Genomic DNA, 27,083 nt, shown 5'->3' with positions numbered 1-27,083 from the left:
GGAACTGGAGCTGCTGGAGGACACTTCAGGGTTGGTTTGAATCTCTTGCTACTTTCGATATAGTAATTCAAATCCATATTTTAGGACTTTCGCGAATTCTAAACGCTAACAGTAAGAAAAAAAGAAAAAGAAAGAAAAAAACGTACCCACTTCTGCTTCCGCTACTATTGCACCAGTGCTGTTCCTTTTGCGCTTCAGTTCCCGCTCTAGCGAAAGCATGTACGCGTCGGATGAGAACATTATTAGGTTACTAAGCCCTGTGAGCGAAGATATAAATATTCATGCATGTAGAAGCAATAAACCACAAATGAACCTTTGGATATCTTTTGTGCTGGTACCCGTTTAGTGTTTAAACCATTGGTAACGCCCAAATAAAGACCTCGCACAGATGAACGCACAGCATTTTGTTGATCTTTCTCTAAAAGAGCAGTAAAGGTAGTGTTGAAATTGGTATACAAAGAACACTTTAGTATCTTTCTAGCCTGTTTCTTTAGGTTTTCATCAGCGAGTGTACTGTCTCTAATGATGTTAAGGCTGCTGTAATAAGAGTTTGGATCACGATGTTTGAAAAAAAGCTCAACAGAGGCCCAATGTCGACCATCAACCAAATGAAAGAAGCGACTAACATCGACCAATGGCTGGCCCACTGTGCCCATTGGGACTGAAGCTGTCATTATGAGATACCAGTTATTACGGCATCGGCGAAAGAACTAGCATGATTCTACCGAACGCGCCTCACGCGAAATTAACTCAAGCCGCGCCTCCTTTTTGCTTCGGTGACGTAACTTGGGCTGCCATTGCACTGTACTCATTGAGAGCCATTTTTGACAAAATAGAAAAATTTCTGCTTACTCCATGTTCTTCACACTCCTTACTCTTTACTTTCTCTCTCTTCACTCTCACTCTTTCTTTCACTCTCACTCTTTCTTTCACTCCCAATCGCCCTCATAATCTTTTACTTGATATCCTTTATCTTCCTTTCTTTTTTCTTTTTCCTTCTTTTCTGGCCTTTCTTATCTCCTATCCATTCTGTTTATCCTGTTTATCCTTTCCATATTAAATTTTTAATCGTTCTGACGGCCTTTGACATAAACCCTCGGGCTATTAATTTCTACAAAAGAAAAGCTGCTGCTTAGATTGCCATTGGACCCTTTCCATAGACTATGAATAAGGTTAAACTTCCCAATAGCGTAGCCCGAGTCCATGCTGATGCCAATGAGAAGCTAGGGCGGGACTATTGGGACTATGAAAGTTTCTCGTTGCAGTGGGGGTAGGTTTTTTTTGTTGAAGGAAAAAAAAAAAGAAAAAGATACAAATCTAAACTTGGAAAGTTCTAGCAACAGGTTGCTGCTCCTCCATCTTACATTAAGAATGATATTGCCAAACTACAAGATTTACTTTATTTCTTCAGATGCAGTGATTTGTGGTTTGGCAAAGAGGGGCTCTCTGACCAACAGCAACGCTCCATTCATGGCAGCCACATAAGCAAAGATCTTTAAGCTGTCTTGCGTTCTCCGTCTTATTCTTATTCTTATTGTAGTGTAGAGAATTAATAAGTTTGTTCATTACGTATGTATCATTGCTTCTTAGGATTCAGGATAATTACGAGATTATTCGTAAAGTTGGTCGAGGCAAGTACTCTGAGGTCTTTGAAGGCATCGACATCACTACAGGAGAGAAACGCTGTATCAAAGTCCTCAAACCCATCAAAAAGAAAAAAATCAAGCGTGAGATCAAAATTTTGGAAAATCTCCATAGTGGACCTAATATTATTCGATTACTTGACGTAGTTCGCGATCCACAGGTAAATTATAAGGACTGGATTCTTTTAGAAGATGAGGATGGAACGGGGGATTGACGGATGAATCATATTGTTACACAGTTAGTCTAAAATGGTGTTACATCTTGCTTACGGTAATCATAATTAATTAATTTTTTATTTGTTTTTTGATACTAGGCTAAAACACCTTCTTTGATATTTGAGTATATTGAGAACGACGATTTCAGGACACTCTACCCTAAATTTCGGGATTTTGATGTGCGATATTATATGATGGAGCTCTTAAAGGTGCGTTGTATATGCATCTATAAGGAAGGCAGGGCATGTTTAGATGGCATAAGGCCTTTATAAAGCTAAATCATATGGACTAATCACTGATCTGATGTCTATTCTTTTTTATAGGCTTTAGAATATTGTCATTCTATGGGCATCATGCACCGAGACCTCAAACCCCATAATGTCATGATTGATCATCGAAAGAGAAAAGTAAGGAAGGAAAAAAAAAAAAAAAAAAAAAAAAAGTCTGGAATGATCGCTGTTGATAAATGATATCATTTTTTTAAAAGTCTAAAAAGCATTTGTGAAATTACTATATGATTAATAGCTTAGACTGATTGACTGGGGTCTTGCAGAGTTTTACCATCCAGGGACTCTATACAATGTTCGTGTTGCATCTCGCTACTGGAAAGGACCTGAGCTGTTAGTGGATCTGCAGGATTATGACTATTCACTCGATATGTGGAGCCTTGGTGCCATGCTTGCAGGGCTGGTAAGGCACTTTGGATTTTTTTGTTTTTTTTATTGCTTTCCTTCTTGGCAAAATATTGAAAAATTCCTGTATCTTCATATTCACAATTATTATTATTTTATAACTGGACAGATCTTTCAAAAAGAGCCGTTTTTCCGAGGATCTGATAACAATGACCAACTTGTCAAGATTGCAGAAGTATTAGGATCGGAAGAGCTGTTCAAATACTTGGACAAATATGCATTGGAGCTGGAGGAAAATCATGAAGCCCTCAATGAGTACCTTCCTCGATCACCATGGCAGACCTTTATCACGCCAGAGAATCAGCATCTTGTTTCGAGGGATGCACTGGATCTGCTAGACAAACTTCTTCGATATGATCACCAAGTAAGAGAACTTCTCATATTACACAGTACTATCATATCAGCCATGGAGCATTTGATACAAAGTAATTGAACACTGTATGTATCTTGTGGCGTATCGCACTAATTTTTTTTTTTTTTTTTTTTTTTTTTTTTGAATTGAAATGTGTTTTTAGGAGCGACTGACGGCGTCAGAGGCAATGGAGCATTCATACTTTGATCCTGTTAAGGCTAGAGCCAACTTAGCGGTAGAGGGATCATTGACGACGACTGATTCATCTGATGCAGAAGACTGGAGCGAGTTGCTTTCTTGACAAATCATTACAAAAAAAAAAGAAAAAGAGGAAGAAGAGGGGAAGATGAATGTATGAATGTAAAATAGCATTGTGTACTGTAGTAACTAATGACTGACAAAGTAATACAGAAAAAGTATAAAGAAAAAAAAAATGTCTGCAAGCGATCTGTGTGAGCAAAAAGGGAAAGAAGAAAAACAAAAGCACGGTGAGAGCTGTTTGTCCGACCATGAGCATGTCAGGGTATTTTATTTTGCATGTTCCTCCACAGGTTTCCCATGTGGTGTTTGGAACAGGTCTACAACGTGTACATGTTCCACGGAATGAGACGGAGTGCGTGTGTGGAATAGTGTGGAATACACAGCAAAAGATTACGGGACATGGGAGCAAGTAAAAAAAGGATTTTGTACACTGCTTGATGGCTTTGGCTTGTGAGCGAGGGAGGTTGTCTCAATGGCAATGTCATTTATCACTGTCCACTTAAAGTCCCAGTTCCAGTCCCTAGTCCTCAGTCCCTGAGTCTATGGCTTGTTTACTTGTTCTATCTTTACCAATCTGTCACCTGGAATGGTCACCCCTCAGACCTTTTTTTTTTTTTTTTAGCCCTTTGTCTTTTTCTACTCTACATCCCTTTTTCGCTTTCATTCCATTCCTCTCATTCATTCCCATTCATTTCCTTCTATTTCTTCATATTGATTAAGAAAAATTAATAATTAATTTTACTTCTTGTTTTATTTTATTTTTACCTCTTCTCTCACTCAGACGCTGCTCTTTCCTTTCTTTCTCTTTTTTCCTTTCATCAATTTCTTCAGACTTTTTAACTTGCTGCCATTTGAAAAACAGTCTACACATGCCATCGACCCTTCATTGTTACACTCTCAAGACCTCATAAGCAACAACAATCGCAACTTATCCTTGCCCTCACCTCTCGCTCCTTTCACACCCCCCACCCTTTCACATAGACAGTTCTTGTCTCGGCTTGCACCCGTCTTTTTTTTTTTTTTTTTTAAGCTTTTACCTTTTGTCCAACACATCAATTCTCTTTTCTCAAAATCCATAACTTCACCTTTTGTCTTTCTCGACTTGACATCAAAGAAGAAAAAAAAGTAGACTAGACAAAAAATAGAACTATAGCCAGCGAATTCTAGGGGATAAAGAAAGAAAAAAAGAAAAAATAGTGGCAAGACTTGCCTACCGCCACCATGCCGGTCAACCACAATGATCACTATGTGGTAAACGCCGCCCAACCACGGAGGCAGATCATGGAACTCAAGCTTTCAGAAGAGGTTCTAGAAGAGATCCTCAATGGCAATGAATCCATTCAAATTGACATGAACCAATTTGTAAGTTTTTTTTTTTTTTTTTTTACTTTTATTTCTTATGCTCCTTCTGTTCACAATATCATAGTGTCTTTTATTTCAAAAGGATTCAAATGAAGTGATGGAGCCGGAAAATGTCCATTTAGGGATCGCATTGATGTGCTGTGTAAGCAATTGTTGCTCATTTAGGGTATGAATGAGCCAGGTACATGTAGGCACAGGGAGTGGCAAGCAAGCTGAAACGAAAGGCTAAATATCTGCCGTGCTCCTTTCTTCTCTTGGAAGTTTTGCGAGCCCTGATTCATTGTTATGATGATTATCACTCATCCATTTGTGTGGGAAGGGAGTGGATAGGGCTCTATTCATAGACAATAAGGAAAACTATCCCTTTGTTGACGTGATTGAAGAAGTACGGAAGAAGAGCCAACATTAAATTTTCTACGAGTATTTTTTTTTTTTTGTTCTCTAGAAATTGCTTGTGGGAGGAACTGCGCATGATTTTACGCACATGGGACAATCGGGGCCTCTCAAAGACATTGAAGTGTACAAGATGAAGTTTGGAACAAAGCAATTGGATCTGGTTGGCGATTTGACTGCAAAATGTGCTATCCAAAGGACTCATGTAAAGAAAGTTCACAAGAAAGCAACCAAACATGAGCCCGTGAGAACGTAAGATGGCAACATTGGATTTTAATATGTTTGTTTCTGTTAATGTTGTTATCAGTTCCCCGTGGCTATCTGTTGACTTCAACGAAATTTGTTTGTCGAAGCTTGGCTGATCGATCAAAACGCTTTTTTTTTTCCTTGTTGATGGATGCTGGGTAAATTGAATCAACCAAAACATTTCTCATCCTCAACGTCGATCACTTGCTTCTCTATCCCTCTCTTTGTGTCGCATTCATCGGCCAATCGAAACCCAATATCGTGATTTTATGTGCGGCGCATGTAACAGTACTCAAATTATTGACGCCAAGGACTGTAAGTGTCATATCTCTCCCGCTATGCGTCATCGGCTTTGCCCGTACATCTCGGATCGCCTTCAAAAGTGAATCAAAATCAACAGAAGAAATTCAAAGAAGAAAATGCATTGATGGCCATGAAAATAAGACTACTGACCTTGCAATAATTTCATTGTAGTGAAAAAAACAGCCGCCCCAGTACGGCGTCCACAATCGCCATTGACTTCATCAACAATAGCTACAGCAGGTACAGCAACATCGACAATATCAGCATCAACAGTACCCGCAAGTACAACAGCTACAGCAGGCACGATAGTGCCATTGAAGACTCGTGTCGTACAGTTATTAGCCCTGCAGTCGAAAGGCACAGAGGAAAAGGAATTACTCAAGATCCTGAGAGTTGGACATGACGACCTACAGTCCATTTTATCAATTGTAAGCGGGAGATCTAAGAGTTACTTTTATTTTATAAAAAAAAATCAAAAAAAAAAAAAAAAAAAAAAAGTTATTGACTAATATGAACTAACTTTTTTATTTATTGTTGCTATCATTTGCTTCCTCAAGGTGGCCAATCTATCTTCTTCAGGGCGATACGTTTTGAAACCGGAAACGTACAAGGAAGTAAAGATTTACGATTGGAAAAGCTACTCAGCAAAGGAGCGGCAAATTGTGGTAAAGAACGCCAGCGCTGCGTTTGACAAGTTGGGACTTGGATTAGATGCACCAGAACGGGATATCCTTTCAGAAGAAAAGGCGAGGCGGACGAGTCCACCTCAAGTGGCAGAAGGATATCACATTGTTGGAAACATGGAAACTCCCAACTCGAAACGGTGGGCGGGAGGAGGTGGAGGAGGATCAGAATCAGAAGGACTTGATAATGGGAGGATGGCCGGTGGTAATCCGCTACTGAAGCCGCCCACAGCAACACAAAAGAAAACTTCAGCAAAAAAATCACCAATACCAGGACAAACTCTGACCAAAAAAAAGGGTACATCAACAAAAGGTTCTAGTAAATCCAGCCGTCAATCAGCAGCGGCAGCAATATTGGAAAACGTAGCAAATCATAGCACAAAAGGAGTGTCTACCCCTTCCAGCACTACGAAACCCGCATTAGTAGGGACACCTAACGCGGTTGGTATAGGGTCACCTATCATTGCAGGACGGCGGCCTTCGATTAACGGTAATGGAAATACTGTATCTTCTGTAAAACGAGGCTCAGAGACAGTAAAAAAGGCGAGGTCAAGTAACCAAGAATTAGGAGGTATTGGTAATGGCTACAAAATCCCAAAAGTCAGCTCTGGAGTAACAGTACCACCAAAACCTCAAAGTCCGAGTAAGGCCTTACTTGATTCTCTCTGCTCCTTTTTTGATCCCATCGATATGATTGTCGTGTATGATTTGGTGTACGTTCTTTTACTGTTCAAAAAAGAAAAAGAAAAAGAAATTGACACATTTTTTCCCTACAACTTTTTCTTGTCCTATTAGCCTTTACAGTACCGCCAATTTCGACCCAGGCAGAGTTTGAAGAAGTCTCACGGCAATTCACAGCAAAATACCAAGAGATGATGATGATTAAAGCGCGGCTTGACAAGAAGAAGGAGCTATTTGATCGACTCGGTGCGGAGCTAGAGCGTGCTATTGGGACAGATCGGGAAGCAGAGTTGAAGCGCAAGGTGCAGGATGCGTTCGGCGAAGATGTTGTGGATCGCAAAGTATTACGTAGGACAGGTGAGCCCCGCAATGGCGTGAGTGCAGAAAAAGCAGCAGCAGCAAAAGCTGAGCAGAGCCAACATATGAGTCTCCGAACGATGGCAGAGCGGTATAAGAGTCTTCACCATGAGGTTGACACAATGAAGCGGGCCTTGTGGGAGGCAGGTACTGCACAGGCAGAAAAAGTTGCACAGTCCAATCCTATCTCTGTAGGCGGAGGTAATGGCTAATTGTTAAGAAGAGAAGACAGCGAGAAAGAAAGCCATGGATCAAAAAGAAAAGGAAGAGAAAAAAATAATAAAAAACAAAAACGTAATAAACAGCTTTCTTCCTGTTTCATTCTTTTTTTCTTTTATTTTATTTCAGGAACCACTTTTCAATGCAATGCAGAGGTGGCTTGTTCTGCCAGCATATATTTTTATAACCACTCACTAAGTGATCTCTTTCAATTTGCTACATTCATTCCATTTATTTTCTTTACTATGACCACATCATCGTCCACCCAGGAGTCAACTCCTTCTTCATCTCCTCCCCCTTCTTCTATCTCTACACATTCTATTCCTACAGATACCTCACCAGCAGCCGCTAGGACGTTGAGCCCACATTATTACTATAATACCATGGTAGTACAGCAACCGGATTTTTCAACAGCGCTCTCCAAGAACCCATTGTTGACACGGATAGGATTAGAGCCGATCAAACGGATCACATTGATAACAGGAACAGCAGCCTTTTGGGGATTTATATTAGGAGGGGTGATTGGATCACGTCAAGCAGGGATGCAATATCTAGCGGAGAATGCACATCGGTTACCCAAGAATATGGAAGGCTGGTATTTTTACCATAAGCGGAAAAACTATCGAATGGCATTTGGAGCCCTTAAAAAGGGAGCTGTATACTCGGCCAAGACAGGTGTTCTTGTGGGATTATTTGAAGTATTGGAAGCAAGTGCTGATTTTTATCGAGGTGGAGCTGATTTTTTGAATTCAATGATGGCAGGAGTCATATCAGGAGGCATCTTTTCAGCGGCTAGTAAGGAACCTTTTTTAAATATATATATAACAGGAATAAGTGGAGGAAGAAAGGAAAAAAGAAATTAGATCATCAGTTATTATATTTGTGATTTTGAATTGTATCAGGAACCTAACTATTCTATTTTATTTTATTTTATTTTTATCTCTTTTTTATTAATATTATAGACAAGTTGCCGAGACAGAGTACTAAACATACATTGATGTTGGGTGCAGGGTATGGTCTAGTCAGTGGAGGACTTCAGGATTTATCATCATTCCTAAAAGGCACGCCCGTTTGGTACTTACCTCAATCGTTGAAAGAACGATCCTTGGCCTTGAAGCTGCCCGTCAACGATAATGAAGATAACTAAGTTTTGAGGAAGATAGAAAGTCGAGATATAATAAGAGATATGAAATAAATAATAGTTAAAAAAAAAAAAAAAAAAAAGAAAGTAAATAGAGACTTTCAATATCCGCAACAGTACCTTATCCCTATAATCGGACAGCAATGCAACCTTTCATTAGAACATAGGCGCAAAAGCTATGAGATACAAGGTCTCCCCCGCCAAAAGAGCTGCTCTAGATCTTCGGTGTTTCGATAGGAATGTGATGAATAAAGGAGAATGTATTGAAGAAGCCTTTTGTGTGGGAAGTCACCACAAAATGTAGTATCACTTTGATATGTTGAAATCAATCACAAAAAAAGTTTCTCCAACTTTCAAGGAGGCATTTTCAGACGAGCATCATTTCAACATGATCAAGATCATTTCATCAGATGAAAGACCATTGTTATCTATGTTGATTTGACAATGGGGAGAGGAGTAGGAGTGTCCTTGCACCAGCCTCCCTGGAGTTACTAATTAACAGTGGACATCTATACCTTGGACCAACAGCCGAATTAACTGAACTTTGTGGCCAAGTCACGTCCATACTCTTGTACGAACACGAAAAAAAGATTGGGGTCATCATGAGTATTGCATTGTGGAATTATTTGCGCTATATTAATATAATGAATAGATATGGATCTATGCTTCTATACTATCTGTCTGAAACGAGGTATCCATTCTCAAGACGAGCAAAATGTATTTTTAACTGCTAGTAATTCGGATTATTCGATAATGACTTTGATCTTTGAGAAGGTAATTGCATTAATCACGAACGAAATTGGTGGCGTAACCTTAATTTTTTTTTTTTGATCCAATGTTGGATTTAAGATTATCACGTGGAGTACTCGCCACCAACCTATTTTGAAGCAAGGTTCTTGTACCTTCTTTTTATATAAAACTATTGAGTATTGCTCTTGTTCAGTCTTTTGTGTGAGTGTGTTTATTTTGTGTTCCTGTTTGAAGAATTCCTATCATTGTAGTCATTTCAAGGCCACAACTCCATATGATTCGACCCTGCCAAATTTTTTCCAAAAATAACTATCTTTCAATCAACCCTTCAACGGCTGTCAAACAAACGAAACGTTATAATGTAATCTGTACGGCCTCCTATTAAGTCAATGATATTATATAATTAGGCATTCCTACGCTTAATCTAAAGACGTAAATGCAGCTTTAAAAAAGATATCGAGGAGCAAAGAGATGATGATGGAGTGTGGTCATGGACGTGGCTGTCGTTTCAACTACATATCCAGTACACTTTCTATACAGTAGGAACGAGACTCTTCCATTGCATACAAAAAATATTATGCGGACGAAATATGCGGGATATCGAACCGGCAATATCCGGATCCTTATTCGTCGCAACATCTAAATAGAAGAATTTAGGCCAGTTTTCTACAATCCACTTTGCCTCTTCAGGCCCCATTGCCTGGTAATCATCAGATGTGGATCGCACTGTTGTTAACCTTTTCAGATTTGCTAACCCATTTAGTCCAGCTCCCAGCCTTAGATCCAACGTTGGCATCCTACAGTAGTGTGTCAAATCAAGGTATTGCAGCTCAGTTAGTTTTCCTAGCTGCCCAAATACCATCCGTTGCTTCTCCGTCCCTTCTTCAGATTCTGGGTCAAGGTCCATTTGGAAATAGAGACATAATTTCTCAATTCTTGAACAGACCCATTTTGGTCCCTGCACAATTTCCGTCACTGTGATTTTGGCTGCGGCCAGGACCCGCAGACGTGGACAATTAGACAAGATTGCTTGAGCAACACCGTCTGTTTTATCCCAGCCTGATGCAGCTTGCAGTTCCTCAATTGTATCACATAGTCGGTCTGTCCGTGTTATCCTGTCTCTATTCTCATGAACATCCAGTTGTCTTCCTCTGTCAGCCAATAGCTCATGAAGAGCAAGCGGCCCGAAATAGGAGGATGGGACTTTAAAGTTTCTGACTTGAGCCATCTGTCTGAGAATAGCAGCCAACTCCTCGTCGCTTACAGAGTCATTTAGAGTCAAGTCTCGCAAATGTGGAAATATCCATGGATTCTGCAATAGCGCCACTTTGAGTATCTTTCCATGTTTAGGGTGTAGACAATCAAGTTTTTCCAAGCTCGGACACTTTCGGACAAATATTCCCCATAAATGTAACATTACACCTGAAAATGGACGCTCATCTCCATGACGATTATAACGATTACAAAGAGTCAAGGAACGAAGATGCGGAAGAACGAAGTTACTGGATTCGTCCTGTACATATTCTGGGAGTTCAGAGATGCATCCATAGTCCAAGTTCAGTTTCTGAAGTTTTGTGCAAACTTGAAATAATAGATCAACTTCATCGTTTCGGAATTTCATGCAACCGATTGACAAAGAACTGATACGAGGACACTCTAAAAGTGTTTTCCAAGGCTCTGGTCCTGAAATTGAAATATGAAGACTATCTTCAATCCAAAATTCCACGTGGCGCATTGTCGAACTGTGGGCCTTGATCAAGCGAGAAAACTTGGTCAGGAGAGAGGATGTGCACTTTTCTGGCAATGTTGCACTTATGGTGTGAAGAACGCTGCATCCTTGCAATGACATGTATTCGCGGGGAGGGTTTCCGATAAAGACGAGCCTTTTAATATACTTTTTGTGGTTCTGAAGCGTCTTGCCTCTTGGATAAGTGCTTCGTTTCCTATCATGGTCCCAAGCGTCGATGGCTTCCCACAAATACTTGATTAAGACGCTATGGAAAGTCTTGGAGACGCGAAGGCAAGACAAAAGGTCTTCGTGCTGAAGAAACTGCCCAAGGTTTTGAATTACTTCAGGAAGGTCCAATGGATGTTGCTGCATGTCGCGATGGGATTGTGATGAATTGAGGCGAATGTATTGAAAGAAACTGTTGTGATTCGAAAGGTTTTTGTGTGAGATGTCACAAGGAAAGCGATGGCGAAGAAAAAAAAAAAAAAAAAGGTATTTTGGCGACTGTCCGGGCTCCATATGAAACCGTATAAACATCTGAACACTACCACATGTTATTGACTATCCTGTGCTCCTTGAACAATGATTTTAACATATTCCTGCACTTCTCCAAGGGATGTGTCAGTGCTTTAACAAACATGTATCCTTTGATAGTTGTGACTTACAACCCTTGGATCGAGAGAATGCTGGGAATATTTAAAAAGCGGGATTATGTGTGTATTTACTGATAACTGGCGTAACTTCGGGAAGCTTAGCTCAGAGAACAAGCTCTGCATCTTCCAGTACACATAAGAGACGAGAATATCTATTCTGCTTCTCAATAGCCACCGTAATTATATTAAAGTCTCTTAAGGCGTTATTTTGTGAGCGTTGGCTGACTACAGTTGAATTTTATTGTTTTGAACAGTGAACTCTAACGATTCTTACTAGTCCCTCTGGATGGCGGTCATTCAAGAAAAACTAAGCACTCCTGTTAATTACTGCTAAGTCCAGGCAGATGTGGAAATACAACAGGCACCGAGAACTCGCCTTTCTTAAGCCCAATCAATTCAATTGAGTAAATTTTATTCCTTCGCGATCCTTGTTGGATCGTCTTCAGTGTCATGGTGAAATTGTTTGAGAAGGAAGAAAAACCTTGACTGTGTATAACTTCTCTCTTCCTGGTTGGGTCTAGATCGTGGTGATCTCCTCACAGACGCGCTTCAACTTCTTTGTCCTCACCATGCCATGTTAATGCCCCTTTTCTTCGTCCCCTCATATGACGCCCTCATTTTGTTATCTATTCTTCTAGAAGGCCCTTTAATCCCAAGAGAACCTCGAGACCACCGCCTTCCAAGGACCCGTGGCCATCTATGGGTAGACGAAGGGTCTGGTTACTGATTTTGCTGGCCTTGTATATGTGATCAATTTTCTTGATCTGGTAGGCAAAAGCCCTGGGCCCTTGTGGATCAAGCACATACGGGGCCTTGATAGTCTTGTTCAGTCACAAGTTCCTGTGAGCTTGGACCCACAGAACTTTTTCGACCTAGCTTTGGGCCTTGGTCCCAAGCATTGCGATGTTCCTGCAAGCCTGCTTGCCGTTGACCCACTGATCATCTTCACAAAGGACTGGAGTAGGATGTTCACCTTTGACTCTTAATGTTGTCAGCTTTAAGAGCAAAAGTAGACTCGCTCCACTGTCTTTCAAACACAACCCTCCGATTCTACAGGTCATCGTTGGAGAGAAAAGATGTCTCCCACTTGCTCAAACACTCCGTCTCAGGGAGTTCATCTACCCGCTTGCCATGCTTGATAAGGGAGCACAAGTGCTCCACGACATCCACAAGTATGGCTTTGTGGCCTCAATCCATCCTATTTTCCAAGGCATAGATCTGCTCCTTTCGACAGTAATACTCCAACTTCACGAGGCCATACCCATTTCCCAGAGGCTTCACCATCTTCCCAATAATGATATCTACATCCTTCGAGAACGAAAGGAAACCCCCTTCGTAGCGCCCCTCCTTAAGCCTCTGAAAAGCGCTGTATTCGCTCATCTTATCGCCCCATCATCTTCATCTTCATCCTCCTCCTCTTCTTCCTCTTCTTCTTCCACTTCAACCGAGGCTGCCATGAAAGTACATAGCTCGCGGTTCAACTGGAGCAATATGAATAAGGCCATGTCCGAACCTTGTTTTGTGACCCTGACTCGCAATTGCCTCGACAGGCCCATGAGTAAATAATCTCAATGACCGAAGCAAGTCTGGAAGTTGAAGGGTTATCAAAAGCGTGTAAAAAAGAAAAATAAGTCCCGTGTTAGCCCTATATCAGTAAAGAGTATCTGTTGAGTTCTTGATTAGGAATAGAATATAAGCCTCTGTCAATCTTAATCAATGATAGAAAGCCCGTCAGAGACACCGGCCCAAAAGCGAGGCCCCCAGATGTCACCGCAGTGAGAATGAGCTATGCACAATTGGAATGTACGACATCCTTTCTCTCAATGCTTTATGCTTTCCTGTTAGGTCTGCCAAAGTATAGATAGTGAACAGGCATTTGCCTTACCTCATGGCCCTCGTTGCGCCTTCATGCAACTAATACGAGAAGGCTTCGTTATCCCATAGGTGTATTAGACTAGATCAGACCTAGTCCAATAAACTTCCTTTACTCACCATGCCTGTTACTATTTGCCGGGTTTTAAAAAAAATCCTATAATGAGTGAGCTTAAAATCGACCATGAATAGTCTTAATCAGAGAGTCAAGCTTGTCGCTCTTTTTGGCTAGACTCTTTCAAATATAAATGGTTTACTTAACAAAATTCTTATAATTGAAAAGGACTAACCAAAAAGAGTGACAAGCTTGACTCTCTACTCTTAATCCATCAAAGCCTATCTACCACATGTATACATTGAATGATGATGTCGGTTTTGCTTTTGCTCTAATATTGGCTGGAAGCGGCAAGGCAGCTTTAACTGGCGATGAAGTTATAGAAGAAAAAAAAAAAGGAAGCATTATTTGAGAGTTTTATGTGTTGTATGAAATTAGTTGATTGTTGCTGACATTGATAGAAAAGCTCATCTGACACTGATAGAAAAGCCCATCTGACACTGATAAAAAGTCTGCCAGTGATATGAGATATGGAGCGCGTCATAACTGCTCAAGATGTTCAGTATCCCTCCCTGCGCCTGTAGACAAAGACATTGGCTTGGGCAGGATGAATGAATCTACCTAGCTTTGTTGAGCTGCTGCCTTAGACTGTGATTGGAAAAGCCCTAGCAGCAGGATAGGAGTTACTGACTATATTGAACAACAAACTATGAACGTGTCATCTTCATGTTTTGAGGCTGTTTTGAACTGGACACTTGTGATCAAAATCTTGCCTTGGAAAGAGAAGAAGGAAAGTGTGTTTGAGTGAGTGAGGAGGGCGAGAAGAGAGGTCAAGGGAGTGAGTGGGTGTGAGCAAGAGCAGCCACTCTTTTGATCAGAAAATAGGGAAGGAACAGGAGTCAAACAATGACGGCAAGTAAAGCTCCATGACTCACGCCACCATTTAATAAATACAATAAAATATTTTTTGTTCCTTCGCCTCTCAACACCAAACCCCATATTCAGAGACCTTTTTTAGGCGGAAGTGCAAGATTTACTGATGAAAACCACTATTCCTATCCATTTCTCATTATCATGCCGAAACGTTGTTGCTACATGAGATTATTGCGTAATAGCCTTGTACAATGCTTTATTGACTATTGCTTTCCTTTTTTAGATGAGTGCATTGTCAGCCTCCTTAGAGTTTTCGGAAGAAGTTGACGCCCTTGAGAAGGAGATCTCAGTTGGTTGATTTCACCAAATCAAAAATGAAGGGGAGCTACCCTCCCAACATTACTCTCAAAGATGTAAGTCCAAATGAACATTTTAAATTCCGGTTTTGCGACGCTCGATGTGAACAAACATGTTACTGATAACTGGAATCATAAAATGGAGAAGCCCAGGTCAAGTGGCAATGCAGCCTTGCGGCAGTCGTGTTGCCTCCGTGTTCAATCCTGGTAGCGACTTGGAGGCGGATACCAACCCTATGTTCACTTCCAGTGTGAAACGTCACTCAACAGCGGTTATATGTTTCGACACCAGCTGATGTCAAGGATATATGCGACATTACAGCAATGCTAAAAGCGGGCCCTTGACACCTATTCTGTGTATGGTGATATTTTTTGAGACTGGACTAATATATTTCATATGGCTTTGACCAAAGACCTTTCTCCCATGCTTGCTAGCTCGATACAAGCGTTTTGCACACGGGTATATCTACAACAGTGCCGACAAATCCCAGAGACAACAAACGAACATTTCATTTATTACATTGGTTATTCTTTTTTCTTTTTTATTCGAGTCGCCATGTTATAAAGTACAAGCATGTAGTAAATTAAGTATTTCCGTAGCCCTTTTTTTTTTTTTTTTTTTTTTTTTTTAGAGCCAACAATCATAATCTTCACTCATTTCGATAGTAGCCTTAATATTACAGTGAGCACCTCCATTTGCGAATCCGAACCAATATTGGAAACAAGGTTGAGTGGATCGTCGCTTGATACAAGTTCCATCACGCTTCACAATGTTGGGTCGGATGTTGGAATAGGCATGTGCAAAGTAACCAAACGTGGAATAGGGTGAGGAGATGATCCGATCTGCTTGAGCTAAAAGATACATTTCTGCTACTGCATTTTGAACACCTTGAACTGAATTGCGGACGACGGCTTTTGTTTGTTGAATAGTGGAGCTAGATCTGGATCCTGTCCCTGATCCAGAGACTTGGACTGAAGGAGGTAGTGCTAATGATGGTATCGATCGATCGTCATTGTTACAGTGTTTATCTGGAGAAGATTCCTTGTCACCGTTAGGGGCATCGTTTTCTGTAGTGATTGAAATAGATGATGGTGAAGCCGAGCCATTATATGAGTGAAAGGTGTTCTCGAGAACGTAAAGTTGATCACCTAAAAGCTTTTGGAAATATGCACGAGTAGGGCGGTAATCTGTGGCCAGATAGTACGCGTATTTTTGGGTCTTTGTAGATTTAGATTTAGATCCAAATTCATCAACAAGTGTACGTGGGCCGAAAGAGTGGCCTCGCTGAACCATGGATGGTTGTCCGTCATCGCTATGGACTTCTTCCTCTTCTATGACCTCTGCAGCGCAGCTCAAGAAAGAATCCTCAATTCCTCGACCAACTGCATTATTCTCTGTTCTTCGAACCTGTAATCCAATCAATTTGACTCCTTGAGGGATACGATCCATGACAGAATCGATTTTGGTTTGGACGGGTTTAGAAGGTTTCAACAAACGTTTCGCCAACAACTCGAAAGCATTGTTATCACCATGAAGTCCTTGGTGAGGGAACATGTGGCAGAGTTGTTGACGATGATGAGGGTTATGTTGTAAAACAGGTAAGAACCATTGAGTGCTCAAGATTTGGACCACGGGCCATGTAGGATCGATTCCAAGGTCGGCATCACAGAGTAAAGGGGACCAAGGTGAATTTGGGGTGATGGGTGAACGAAGAGCACAATTGCGACAATAAGGGTACCAGATTACAGGCTTAGCTTTGTAAGAGTCAAGATCTTTATGGTTGGGAATGACACTATTGAGATCCCATTGGAGGCCCTCTGGCGGCTCGAATAAATCTGTAAAGTTTGCCTACGCAATTTTTTTTTTTTTTAAAAAAAAAATCGTACATTGATTAGTAATCCTTACGCTAAAAAGGGTTTTCCGATTCAGTCTTATTTTCCTGAGATTCCACTGACACATTCTCCTTTCCTTCTTCGCAAAGAATTTTCAGGAACCGACACACGAAGAAACAATTTAGCAGGGATACTGTTGCACAAGATTTGATTACTCTGTGTTTGACATGTTTGCAATAAACAGAATAGAGGTGGATGCGTGTGCTTTCGCCAGAACCGTTGGTTGGTTGCACATGTAGCATATAACGAACAGGGTGAACACCCACGTGGCAAAAATCATTTCTTTGTACTCCCAACCCCACCTCAAAAGAAAAAAAGGCATAGAGTATATAGATGAACACACAAGTCAGGAAGGATTTGTATCAAATAAAGGTTTTTTTCAGAGAAAATAGAGTTGTTGAGATCCAAATGTATGATAAAAAAAAAGTCAAGAAACCACTATAATAATTCTTGTCGAATAGGACGCACATGTGGACAACAAAAAAAAAAAAAAAAGAAAAGAAAAAGCAACGATAGCGATCAAAATAAAACTTACATTGCATTGAGGTGTAGCAACCCAGTCCAGAATGACGGCTCGACGAGTGATCATTCCCATGACTACAGAGCTCATCAACGCTTGAAGGCGGTTACCAAGGCCATCATCGCTTGGTTGAAAGACCAGGAATCGCTTTTGAGATTCAGGTATACCGCCTTCAGTCTCAGGCAAGACCATACTACGATGCAATTGCAGATAGTCTTGCCAATAACCCTCAAAAGAATCATAAAGTGGTTGAGATCCTTCCATTTCTGTGGCTGAACATAATAGTCCTGGGTGCTGGATGCCGAAAGATGGTGCTGATCGAGTAGGATCAAATGTTCGAGGTTCGTTCTTGACTGTCACTGGAATCACATAACTAAGCCAGAAGGCAAGGGCCAGTAACAAACGCCATCGCGTCGATTTATGGTTGGATAAGCTAACAAGATGAATGAGACATTCGACATTGGTGGTCACTGCTATCAAAGCTATCTTGAAATCATCCAAGAGATGATCCATGACTGATCTCGACTCTCGTTTATTGGCTGCAATATCGCTCTTACTGTTTTCATCATTGAAGGGGGAATATTTAAGACGGGCTGCGGGAAGTGGAAAAGACGATGGAGGAGAAGGCATAAGATGTAGTGATGATGATAACTCGGATGGTGATTTTTGATGAATAAATGGCTCTCTACAGGATTCGGACTGCAGTTGTTGTTGAATAACAATTGCTTTGATCCATGTCATAATCATGGAGCCAAAGGGAGCCAAGAACAGGATAGTATAACAGCTAGTGCACCATACTAACCATTCATCCATCAATCTGTTGAAGATGGAAAAAATCAAAAGATGGAATGGTAAACCGAGGATTAGGATTGGGAGAAAAGGTAATGTCGCAAGGATCGTAAAGGAGAGAAAGAGGAGGAACATAACGAGGTAAAGTAAATTGTTGGCGAAGACATGATATCCTGGCAAGTAGCGAATCGTGTCATTGAAGGAGTCCAGAGTAATGGCGCCGCTGGTAAGGGTCCAGGCCAGAGCTCCTACAATGAAGAGGGCCAGGAATAAAGTGGGCTGGCTTCTTTTCCTAATCAACTTTCGACTGAGGAAGAAGAGGAATGGAAGGGCACAATCTGATGGAAGAATGAGTGGAGCTAGTGCTCTTCTACTACTATTGTTGGTTTTTTTGCATTTGTTGCCATTAGCCTCAATGTCGGGCGAAGAACCTTGCTGGCGAGAGTATTGATGGGGTTGGGGCGTACTTTGGTCATCAGTATTGTTGCTGCTATGGTTATTTTTGCTATTGGTCTGGTAGTTAATGTGATTGGTGGCGACGTTTCCTAAGCTGAAGCTGCTAGAGAATGAGATCGAAAGGCCTTTCCCCATGGCTACTAAAGAAAGAATGAAAAAACAGAAGGGAGGAAAGGGAGTAAAGAAGAAATGAAGAAAGTAGAAAATCTAAATGGCTCAATGCGTATAAGTAAAGTAGAATACGATCAATTTGAGTAGCCTGAAGAAGAAATGAAGGGGGGAGATAAAGGAGAAGGAGCAGAGGAAAGGGGAAGACGCAATAGGCAGAATAATAACAATAGTAATAAAAGATGAGGAAGAGTGCGTTGTTGAAGAAGTCAATAAAAGTGGGAAACACGAGTCATTTATATTAATTGACAGCTGAATCGGGTTGAAAACAAGGTTTACATAAACAAAGTTGATAACCTTATTGTCCATCGATATGATTATGTGGCGTTGCACCCACGTCGATATAGTGGAACCTAGTTTGTTCTTCCACGTAAATTTGTTTGCTTGACATTTTTACAGCCAAAGCACATGCAACGTCAAAGACGGGGGGTTGCGAACCAAGTTATGTAGCAATACAACACAAGATAATGCAATTAAAGGAATAAGAGGCACTCATATTTAAAAAAAAAAAAAAAAAGGCATGGCTTAGTGTGATTATACTTCATGTCCTAAAAATCCTACAATAACAAAAACGGTATATCAAGTCGAGTAAGAAAAATGGTTCCTAATACTCTTGTCTATAGTGCACAAAAATGAGGCTGGATAATGTTATGTTCTTCAGCTGATTTGTAGACTTTAAAGCTTGGCATCCAGATTACAATACAGCCATCAAGTTTTTATGGATGTGGAGACATAAAAGGTTCAAGCCAGTAAGTAGCAACTATTGCTAGTTTGCCTATGGAGTCTTTTTTGTTTGCAAGATCGTCATCAAGTAGATTTTGGGCTGTTAGCTGGGCTTTATGTTCCCTATCAGGTGCTACGGTTATCTAGAAAGGATTCGCATTACGTAAATTACCCGGCGCCGCTTTCATCGTAAAAAAAAGATAGTGGACTACGTGCCATAGATTAATCATGCAGTTGGGATGGCGGCGTCGCCCAATAATCATTTTGTCCACTGTAACTGAACACAAAGCAGGGCGTTGAGGAAACACCAAGTCCACAAATAGCTTATTTCTAAAAAAAAAAAATAAAAAAAAAAAAAAAAAAACACAATAAAGTGAATGGAGAATACGGACAATGCCAATGTAAAATAAATTAACAGCCCAACCTTTATTATTGGTGGCAAACATCCATAAATTGAAATAGGCCACAATCACAAGATTCAAATTCAGATGCAAAACAGTTAAGCTATCTGTTGATGACAAGGTTTAATATTTTTATTTTTCTTTCCTTCTTTTCCCCGTCTTCTTTTATTCTAGACGGTGCGCTTGGCATGTATATCCAAGGCTGTTCTCGTCCGTTATGCATGGAGCGGATATGGGTCCAAGATAACATGTGAACTATTTCTATTATTTAACTACTTTAGATACAGAAATCTAGGCTGTTCTTTTGATTTTGAACGCGATACGGGCACCCAAGATGATAGTACCTAAACCCATTCCAGAGAGTAAGTACATGGGTATAACTCTTGGATCAAATTTCAACTTGAAATCGCGTCGAATCAAAAATAAATGATCTATACCAGTATCTTCATCCTTGACTTTGATCACATCATATCCCCGTGGGATGGCTATGATTGATTCTGAAGTCTTTGATATACACGTTGTGGTGAAGAGACATCCTAAAAGCGCAACACAAGTGGAGACTAGCCTTGAAGATGGCCAACGCGTGGAGCGAATGATGGCGTTCTGACGCAGTCCTACAGCAGCGAGTGCAGTCCCCCAAACGATTGCTTGAATAGTAGCCCAAAGATGAAAGCGATTGTAATGGGAAAAAACAGCTTGCTGTAGGGCCCTGCATTCAGGATTGATATGCACAATGACGGCTTTCCACTCATGACAGGCTCTTCGAAGCTCATATTGATTCATGCATGAGAGTGCTAAGAGGATGGCGTGTGCGGATGACGAAGAAGATGAAGATGAAGAAGAGGAAGAGGAGAAGGAGGCAGAGAGAGAGGAACCACTTTGTTTTTGTTGAGCCAGTCGACAAAGCCGAGCCATGTCTGCGTATGGCTGGAGACAACTCAAGATGAAGACATACTCTAGTGCGTGGAGGGTTGGAGAGTGTTAGAAGATGGAACACGTGTGGCAAGGGGATAGTGGGAGTAGGAGAATCATCTGTGCTATTCTATCAGTTTAGATTTATCAGATCACCACATCAAGGAGTCACTCTGTCGCTTGTCCTGTCACTTATCAAGGATAGGACGGTTTGAAGAAGGTGTAATTCTACAAAACAAGATGGAATAGCTGTGTTAAATTACCATCTGAAGCCAAGGGTGAAGCAAGTGGTGATGCCCAAGTGAATTGCTCAAGGTTTGAGAGTGATGTAGGAGTGACAGATGTCATTGAGTCGCGCGACATGAATGAAGGGATCTGTTGGAAAAAAACTTTTTTTTTTTTTTTGGTGCGCCTCCAAGTGACAAAAATGAATCGTAAAAACTACGGCAACATGTCACGTTTTCATTTATTAGATCAATGACTGAGAATGCGTGCGTGCCATGCAGGACGTGCGGTGCAAGCGCAAAAAAGTTTTTGTTTATCCTGAGACTTGCCCCAGTGAGCAGAAAAAAAGATTCAAATCATTGTCGTTCCTTTGGCTTCTAATCCCACTTTCTTGGTTTTTTTTCTTCTTCTTTTGTTTGCCACCATATCTTTTACCTTTTCCTTTCTCCTATTTCTTTCTTCATTACTGTCTTTAACGATTTCTTTCTTCTTGTTACTCATTTATTCATTTCTGTTCGCATTCACTCATTTACTCACACTATACATTAAAACAGAAAAATCTACTTCTCACTTGTGCCCATTGTTTAATTTCTTCTTACAATCCATAAAAAACTTCATTTTTGATAATTAGTTGGACAACAACTACATTTATACAAAAAAAAAAAAAAGGAAAAAAAGAAAAAAAGAAAAAAGAACAAAATATCGATAAATGGAACATATCGAAGAGGCCGTTGCTTGTGCGCTGAGCCCAACTGCAGACCTCGCCTTGAAGCAGCAGGTGGGTTTCTTGGTCATTGTTCTTTAAGCTTTTTTTTTTTTTTTTTTTTTTTTTTACTTTATCTTGCAAGGTCTTCTTCACTACTCTTCACTTTCGAGGGGTTCGTATGCAAAAAAAGCGATGGACCCTGCAAAAAAAAAAAAAAAAAAAAAAAAAGATTGATTATAAATGGAAGAGTCTAATCTGTCATGGCAAGAAAACTGATCTATTGTGACTGAAAGCCCATTACAGAACAACAGGACACAAACTTTACAGACTTCTGGATTTCAATTTATGATCAAGGTGCTTTAATTCGATTGCACGGAAGTTGTGCTATGAACATACTTTCAGTAAATGAAAGAGAAAAAGTCTGGCAATGTTCTCAAAGCCAGATCTATAAGTCTGTTGTTGAATAAAATCAGCTGTGGCTCCTCATTAACTTGGAAGAGCAAGCACCAAGTTGAGGTCAACACAAAACTATAGGAAGCTCAGGAGTCTTTGTTTTAACATGAATTGACTGTTCCCCATGCAAAGAAGCTCTTATTTTACTTTTTACTTTTTTTTTTTTTTTTTTTTTTTGTTATTGTTATTGCCACCGCGCCACAAGGCTCAGTGTTGACGAGTTCTAAATGTAATCTCTCCATGACACTGCGAATTAAACTAACTATTGTTTTATTTTGTCATTCATTCACAATCTAATACTTACAGGCGACGCAATACTGCGAGCAAGTCAAGGCGTCTCCAGATGGATGGCAATTGTGTCTGGCGTTATACATTCGGGAGCCCAAGAGGTAGTGTTTTTAATTTATTCAGTAGCTTTCTCAAGCTCTTTATGCTCACCTGTTCCAATCATCTTGTTTGATTTTATATTTTCTTATCCAAATTATATGTTATCCAATGACTGTACATGACTAATAACTAGGATTACTTCAAAATGAACATTTGGACATTCAAATAGCACTCCAGAAACACGCTTGTTCTGTCTACAAGTAATCGAAGAAGTTCTCATGGCCAGGTATGGAACAAGGGGCCGTGCACTCTGTGGTGAATCATAGTTTAGCTTCGATCTGTGAAGCAAATCGACTACGCCTCCTTGCTCGAAATGAATCACAGATTGACTCACCTCTCTTTTCTCTTTCTCGATCCTTTCTAATGATAATTCTAGGTCCAATACATTGGATGAGTCGAGGTTGAACTTCTTTCGACAGACTTTCATGGAATATATTCAACGTGAATTCGTCAACGGAGGCGTGGACAACACACTAAGTGGAGAGCCATCATGTGAGTACAGGGATCCGATCTTCTAAGCTTGGAAGGAGACCCATATGTGCATCATGGAGACAATCTTGGAGTGGACACATACTAACTGCCTCATGTCACAACCGTAATTCGTTTATCACATAGATCTCAAGAACAAATTCGCGCATGCAGTGGCACTTCTTTTCAGACAAACATATCTTAAATCATGGAACACCTTTTTTTCGGATATGCTTGCCCTCATCGCTCCTTTACCTCAGTCGTCTGGAAAGTCAAATATGAAGATGGTCGATCTGTTTCTTAGGATTCTTATGTCGATTGACGAAGAGGTTGTCAACACTCTTAGCGCTCGTGTCAGTTCAAAGGAGGAGAACACTTTGAACATTAACATCAAGGACCGCATGAGAGAACAGGATGTCCCAGCGCTCACTAATGCCTGGTACGAGCTACTAGCGGAATATAAAGAGCGTAGCCTGGATTTCGCAGAAATGCTACTTCGTATTGTAGGAGTTTATGTTGGTACGTGTTATTCACTACTCCAGTAGCCTATTGATTTATTGAGAATTTATTTGCGAGGCAGTAATACTCATCAAGATAGATATTTTCTTTCACCTGTAACTAGTTTGGATTGATATCTCCCTTATCGTCAATGAGCGATTTGTATCATTGATTTATAGCTTCCTGATGACCACATCCATCCGCAATGCAGCAGCAGATTGCTTGACAGACATTGTTAAAAAAGGAATGAAGCCATTGGACAAACTCCAGCTCATCGGCATACTTGGCGTGGTTGAAGTCCTCCAGCGAATCGATCTTTCGGTAAGCTTTTTTGTGGTATAAATCTGTATATTCTCCAAGACCATACTCGGACATCTCATATTGATTTAACCTGTTCTATTTGGTTGGTATGACTAGTCTGACTCTGAGTTCCGTGAACGTGTCGCTCGACTTGTCAACAATCTAGGCTTACAACTCTGTCAGATATGGCAGGATACTAACCCTCAAGCCAACTCGAACTATCCTCCTACTGCCAGCCCAACAGCCTACACTCATATTTCTCATCTTGTCCCCATCTTGCTCCAGTTCTTGAGAGATGAAAACGACAATGTTTCAGAGGCGGTGTTCGGCTTCTTGCGCGAAATCCTTAATATATTCAAGACAATCAAAAAGGCGACTGGATCGCTGCCTCAGGAACAAAAGGAGCTTATGCGCCAGATCCTAGAGTCGATTGTTATGAAAATGAAATATGGCGAGGACATGGATTGGGTTTGTGTCGCCATCGCAGGAGGCTCAGAATCGGTTGGAACCATTGGTGAGGACTCGATAGCGGACGAAGAAATGCTCGACTTTTTGGAACTACGTCGGGAGTTGAAACGTTTCTATGATCAGATCGCCACCCTTTCGGCCAGTATGACAACTACATTTTTGCATTCTGCTGTTACTACAACTCTTACGACTTATGTGAACGAAAAAGTGTCGGGATCCGCGGGTTCATCAGATTGGAGAGACTTGGAGTTGGCTTTGTACCTCCTCTATCTTTATGGAGAGGCCATCAAGGGGGTACCTCAATTTGCTGTTGTCGCTCCTAGTGTCGGAGCAAATGGAGGGAAGATTGTACATCCTGTTCCACCGGCTGGAGCACCATTGACTCCTCTGGGAGAATGCCTTTTTGAGATGTGTAAGAGTGGCGTTTCCGCATATCCACATCCATCCGTCTCTGCCAATTTTTTCGAGATTGCCTGTCGTTACTCCAACTTTTTTGAGATTCGTCCAGAGTGCATCCCTGACGTGCTGGAAGCGTTTGTTGACGCACGTGGACTTCATCATCCCATCTCCGCAAACCGCACCCGCGCCTGGTATCTGTTCTGGCGCTTCAGCAAGGATCTCAAATATAGACTTACTCCATATGTTCAAACAGTTCTTACCAATATTCAGGATGTATTGACTATTGAGGGTTCATTGCCCCCGATGTTGGCGCCTGACTTTGATATATCCACATACAAAGACCAGATTTTTGAGACAAAGACATATCTTTTTGAGGCCGTAGGGCTTTTAATCTCTCAAGATTCTATACCCGCTCAACAACAGGTCGAGTATCTTTCTGCGGTCATGACTCCATTCTTGACCGAGATTCAAGCGAGCTTGGAGGCATGCCGTACAATTCAACAGAGCTCGAATGGAATAATTGGAGGAGGTGCTGGTGTTGGAGTAGGATCGCCTAGGCATAATGAAATGGAGACTGTTTGGACATTGCATCAGCGTTTGATGGCGTTAGGTAGTGTTGCCAAAGGATTCCCAGATGTGATGAATGCCAAAAAGACTTCCAACACGGCGACAGGGGCAGGGACGGGAGCAGGAGCAGGAGGACCATGTGCACAGATCTTCAAGCAAGTGGCGGAGATTACATTGATAGCACTGGAAACACTTTCGAGATTTGAAATCATTCGAGCAGCGGCGAGATTTACGTTTGGAAGGCTTATCAACTGTTTGGGGCAAGATGTGCAGCCATACTTACCCACGTTGATCACTGGCTTACTCCAGGAATGCTCGGTTGTGGAGCTGGTCGAGTTTTTGCCTTTTATGGGTCAGGTAGCGCACAAGTTCAAGGCGACGATCATGTCTATTTTGAACGAGCTGTTCTTCCCTCTGGTGCAAAAAGTGTTCTTCTTCTTGAACCAAGTTCCTAGTGGTACAGATGAGGTCATGGCCCTAGTTGAACTTCGCAAGAGCTACTTGGCATTTTTGATGGGATTGTTTTCGTCTGAACTGGAAAGTGTGTTGATCACTGAAGGTAAGATAAGATGTGTTTATATTTCTTGAGGAACTGATTCAGATGAAAAAAAAAAAAAAAAAAAAAAAAACAGTGTGATTATACAGAACTTGACAAGTTGAACTTTGTTTATTATACTTAGTTAATGGCCAGCATCTGAACTTGATTTTGCAGAGCGTACTTCATTATGCACAAGATATGACGGATGTGCCGGTGAGCAGGATGGCATTTGGTATTTTGCTCAAAGCAGTCAATTCCTGGGGTAGTCAAGGAGAGACACCTGGGGAGAAGCCTTCAAATGGGGCCAATGGTGTTTCAGATGGATCGGTAGAGGGAGGAACTAAGCAGGAGGCGCCCGGGTTCTATCAGTTTATGTATGAGCATATTGTTCGGATTACATTTGAAGTACCCATGAAGCCCTCGTTTGATTTGCAGGATGGTCAATCGGTGTTGGTGCTAGGAGAGATTGCGGGGTTGCAAAAGGCTATGGCAGCGAAGCAGGGAGATGCGTTTTTAACGTACTTGAGTCAAGTTTACTTGCCATCGATCAACTGCCCCGTAGATTTGACGCAGGAATACGTACAGGCACTGCAACAACTGGATGCGAAGCAATTCAAGAAGTATTTCCAGGTATATTGATATGAGGATTGATTTGATTGAAAGATTTGGATGATTCTGTTTAAAATGTTGCTGATGTATTTCTGGGATTCACGATTCTTGTTTAGGCCTTTATTCAAAAATCAAGATCCTGAAAGGGCGATGTTTCAATTTAGATGTATTCTATTGTGAATGAAGCTCCATAATGCCTTTTTTTTTTTTTAAAAAAAAAAAAAAAAAAAAAAAAGAAAAAAAGAAGAAAAAGAAAGAGTGATCGACGACGACAACCAAAGATATATTTGCACCATCACACACAAGGTCGCGCGCTATAACCCTCACCTTGCCGAGCATACTTTTGCTATTTTTTTTATATGTTTTTCTAATGATACGCACACTCAAACTATGTTTAAAAGCAATTTTCCATGACCATTTACCTTTTCTCTTTTCCTCAAAGAAGCCATGGAGCTTAACTTAATTTAAATAACAACAATAAGGACAAGAAGAACAACAAAAAAAGAAAAAAAGAAAAAAAGAAAGAAAAAAAAAAAAAAAAAAAAAGAGATTTGTTCAAGGTCAAATGTGTTCGTTTGCAGATGTGTATTGTGTAGTTTATTTTACATTTTTGGGTTGCCAAGGATTTAGGGTACAAAGACTTTTTATGGTGCAATTCCTTTTGGTGTGAATATGGCAAAGTGTTACTGAGAGATAGCAAGTATATGGAATTTTTTTTTTTTCTTTTTGTTTGTAGAAAGTTAATAAAGTGTAGTAGTGATGATTC

General features: G+C 40.8%; 8 protein-coding genes across 8 annotated transcripts; 5 read left to right on the top strand and 3 right to left on the bottom strand.

The window, feature by feature from the left end:
- The first annotated feature begins 876 nt into the window (after positions 1–876).
- BCR41DRAFT_423868 (kinase-like domain-containing protein) lies at positions 877–3,302 on the top strand. Its single transcript, XM_022030343.1, has 7 exons — positions 877–1,270; positions 1,591–1,804; positions 1,958–2,068; positions 2,183–2,266; positions 2,385–2,549; positions 2,661–2,915; positions 3,067–3,302. Exons 1-7 carry the CDS (start codon positions 1,164–1,166, stop codon positions 3,202–3,204), a joined length of 1,074 nt encoding a protein of 357 aa, XP_021879223.1. The 5' UTR covers positions 877–1,163; the 3' UTR covers positions 3,205–3,302.
- An 881-nt stretch (positions 3,303–4,183) lies between these two features.
- BCR41DRAFT_357749 (hypothetical protein) lies at positions 4,184–7,455 on the top strand. The gene is made up of 6 exons (XM_022024952.1): positions 4,184–4,526; positions 4,972–5,171; positions 5,455–5,480; positions 5,640–5,896; positions 6,026–6,794; positions 6,947–7,455. The coding sequence occupies exons 1-6, from the start codon at positions 4,386–4,388 to the stop codon at positions 7,399–7,401; spliced, it is 1,848 nt and encodes a 615-aa protein (XP_021879222.1). The 5' UTR covers positions 4,184–4,385; the 3' UTR covers positions 7,402–7,455.
- Positions 7,456–7,635: 180 nt separating this feature from the next.
- Positions 7,636–8,439, top strand: BCR41DRAFT_357747 (hypothetical protein). Its single transcript, XM_022024951.1, has one exon. The coding sequence runs from the start codon at positions 7,654–7,656 to the stop codon at positions 8,269–8,271; it is 618 nt and encodes a 205-aa protein (XP_021879221.1). The 5' UTR covers positions 7,636–7,653; the 3' UTR covers positions 8,272–8,439.
- A 1,197-nt stretch (positions 8,440–9,636) lies between these two features.
- Positions 9,637–11,482, bottom strand: BCR41DRAFT_357745 (hypothetical protein). The gene has a single exon (XM_022024950.1). It carries the CDS (start codon positions 11,398–11,400, stop codon positions 9,832–9,834), a length of 1,569 nt encoding a protein of 522 aa, XP_021879220.1. The 5' UTR covers positions 11,401–11,482; the 3' UTR covers positions 9,637–9,831.
- Positions 11,483–12,812: 1,330 nt separating this feature from the next.
- Positions 12,813–13,460, top strand: BCR41DRAFT_398409 (hypothetical protein; the record flags this gene model as incomplete). The annotated part of the gene is made up of 2 exons (XM_022028962.1): positions 12,813–13,239; positions 13,405–13,460. The coding sequence occupies 2 exons, from the start codon at positions 12,813–12,815 to the stop codon at positions 13,458–13,460; spliced, it is 483 nt and encodes a 160-aa protein (XP_021879219.1).
- A 2,005-nt stretch (positions 13,461–15,465) lies between these two features.
- Positions 15,466–18,845, bottom strand: BCR41DRAFT_388051 (hypothetical protein; the record flags this gene model as incomplete). Its single annotated transcript, XM_022027956.1, has 2 exons — positions 17,266–18,845; positions 15,466–16,686 (listed from the first exon to the last, which is right to left on the bottom strand). The coding sequence occupies exons 1-2, from the start codon at positions 18,628–18,630 to the stop codon at positions 15,466–15,468; spliced, it is 2,586 nt and encodes an 861-aa protein (XP_021879218.1). The 5' UTR covers positions 18,631–18,845.
- A 1,059-nt stretch (positions 18,846–19,904) lies between these two features.
- On the bottom strand, positions 19,905–21,077 carry BCR41DRAFT_357743 (hypothetical protein). The gene is made up of 2 exons (XM_022024949.1): positions 20,963–21,077; positions 19,905–20,743 (listed from the first exon to the last, which is right to left on the bottom strand). Exons 1-2 carry the CDS (start codon positions 21,060–21,062, stop codon positions 20,079–20,081), a joined length of 765 nt encoding a protein of 254 aa, XP_021879217.1. The 5' UTR covers positions 21,063–21,077; the 3' UTR covers positions 19,905–20,078.
- Positions 21,078–21,578: 501 nt separating this feature from the next.
- BCR41DRAFT_357742 (armadillo-type protein) lies at positions 21,579–26,516 on the top strand. Its single transcript, XM_022024948.1, has 9 exons — positions 21,579–21,702; positions 22,390–22,472; positions 22,640–22,696; positions 22,847–22,962; positions 23,086–23,457; positions 23,561–23,757; positions 23,854–25,729; positions 25,851–26,338; positions 26,434–26,516. The coding sequence occupies exons 1-9, from the start codon at positions 21,634–21,636 to the stop codon at positions 26,458–26,460; spliced, it is 3,285 nt and encodes a 1,094-aa protein (XP_021879216.1). The 5' UTR covers positions 21,579–21,633; the 3' UTR covers positions 26,461–26,516.
- The last annotated feature ends 567 nt before the right edge of the window (positions 26,517–27,083 follow it).

Source organism: Lobosporangium transversale (genome assembly GCF_002105155.1).
Source record: "Lobosporangium transversale strain NRRL 3116 chromosome Unknown BCR41scaffold_31, whole genome shotgun sequence".
NCBI classification, from domain to species: Eukaryota; Fungi; Mortierellomycota; class Mortierellomycetes; order Mortierellales; family Mortierellaceae; genus Lobosporangium; species Lobosporangium transversale.
This window is presented reverse-complemented; position numbering and strand designations above follow the sequence as displayed.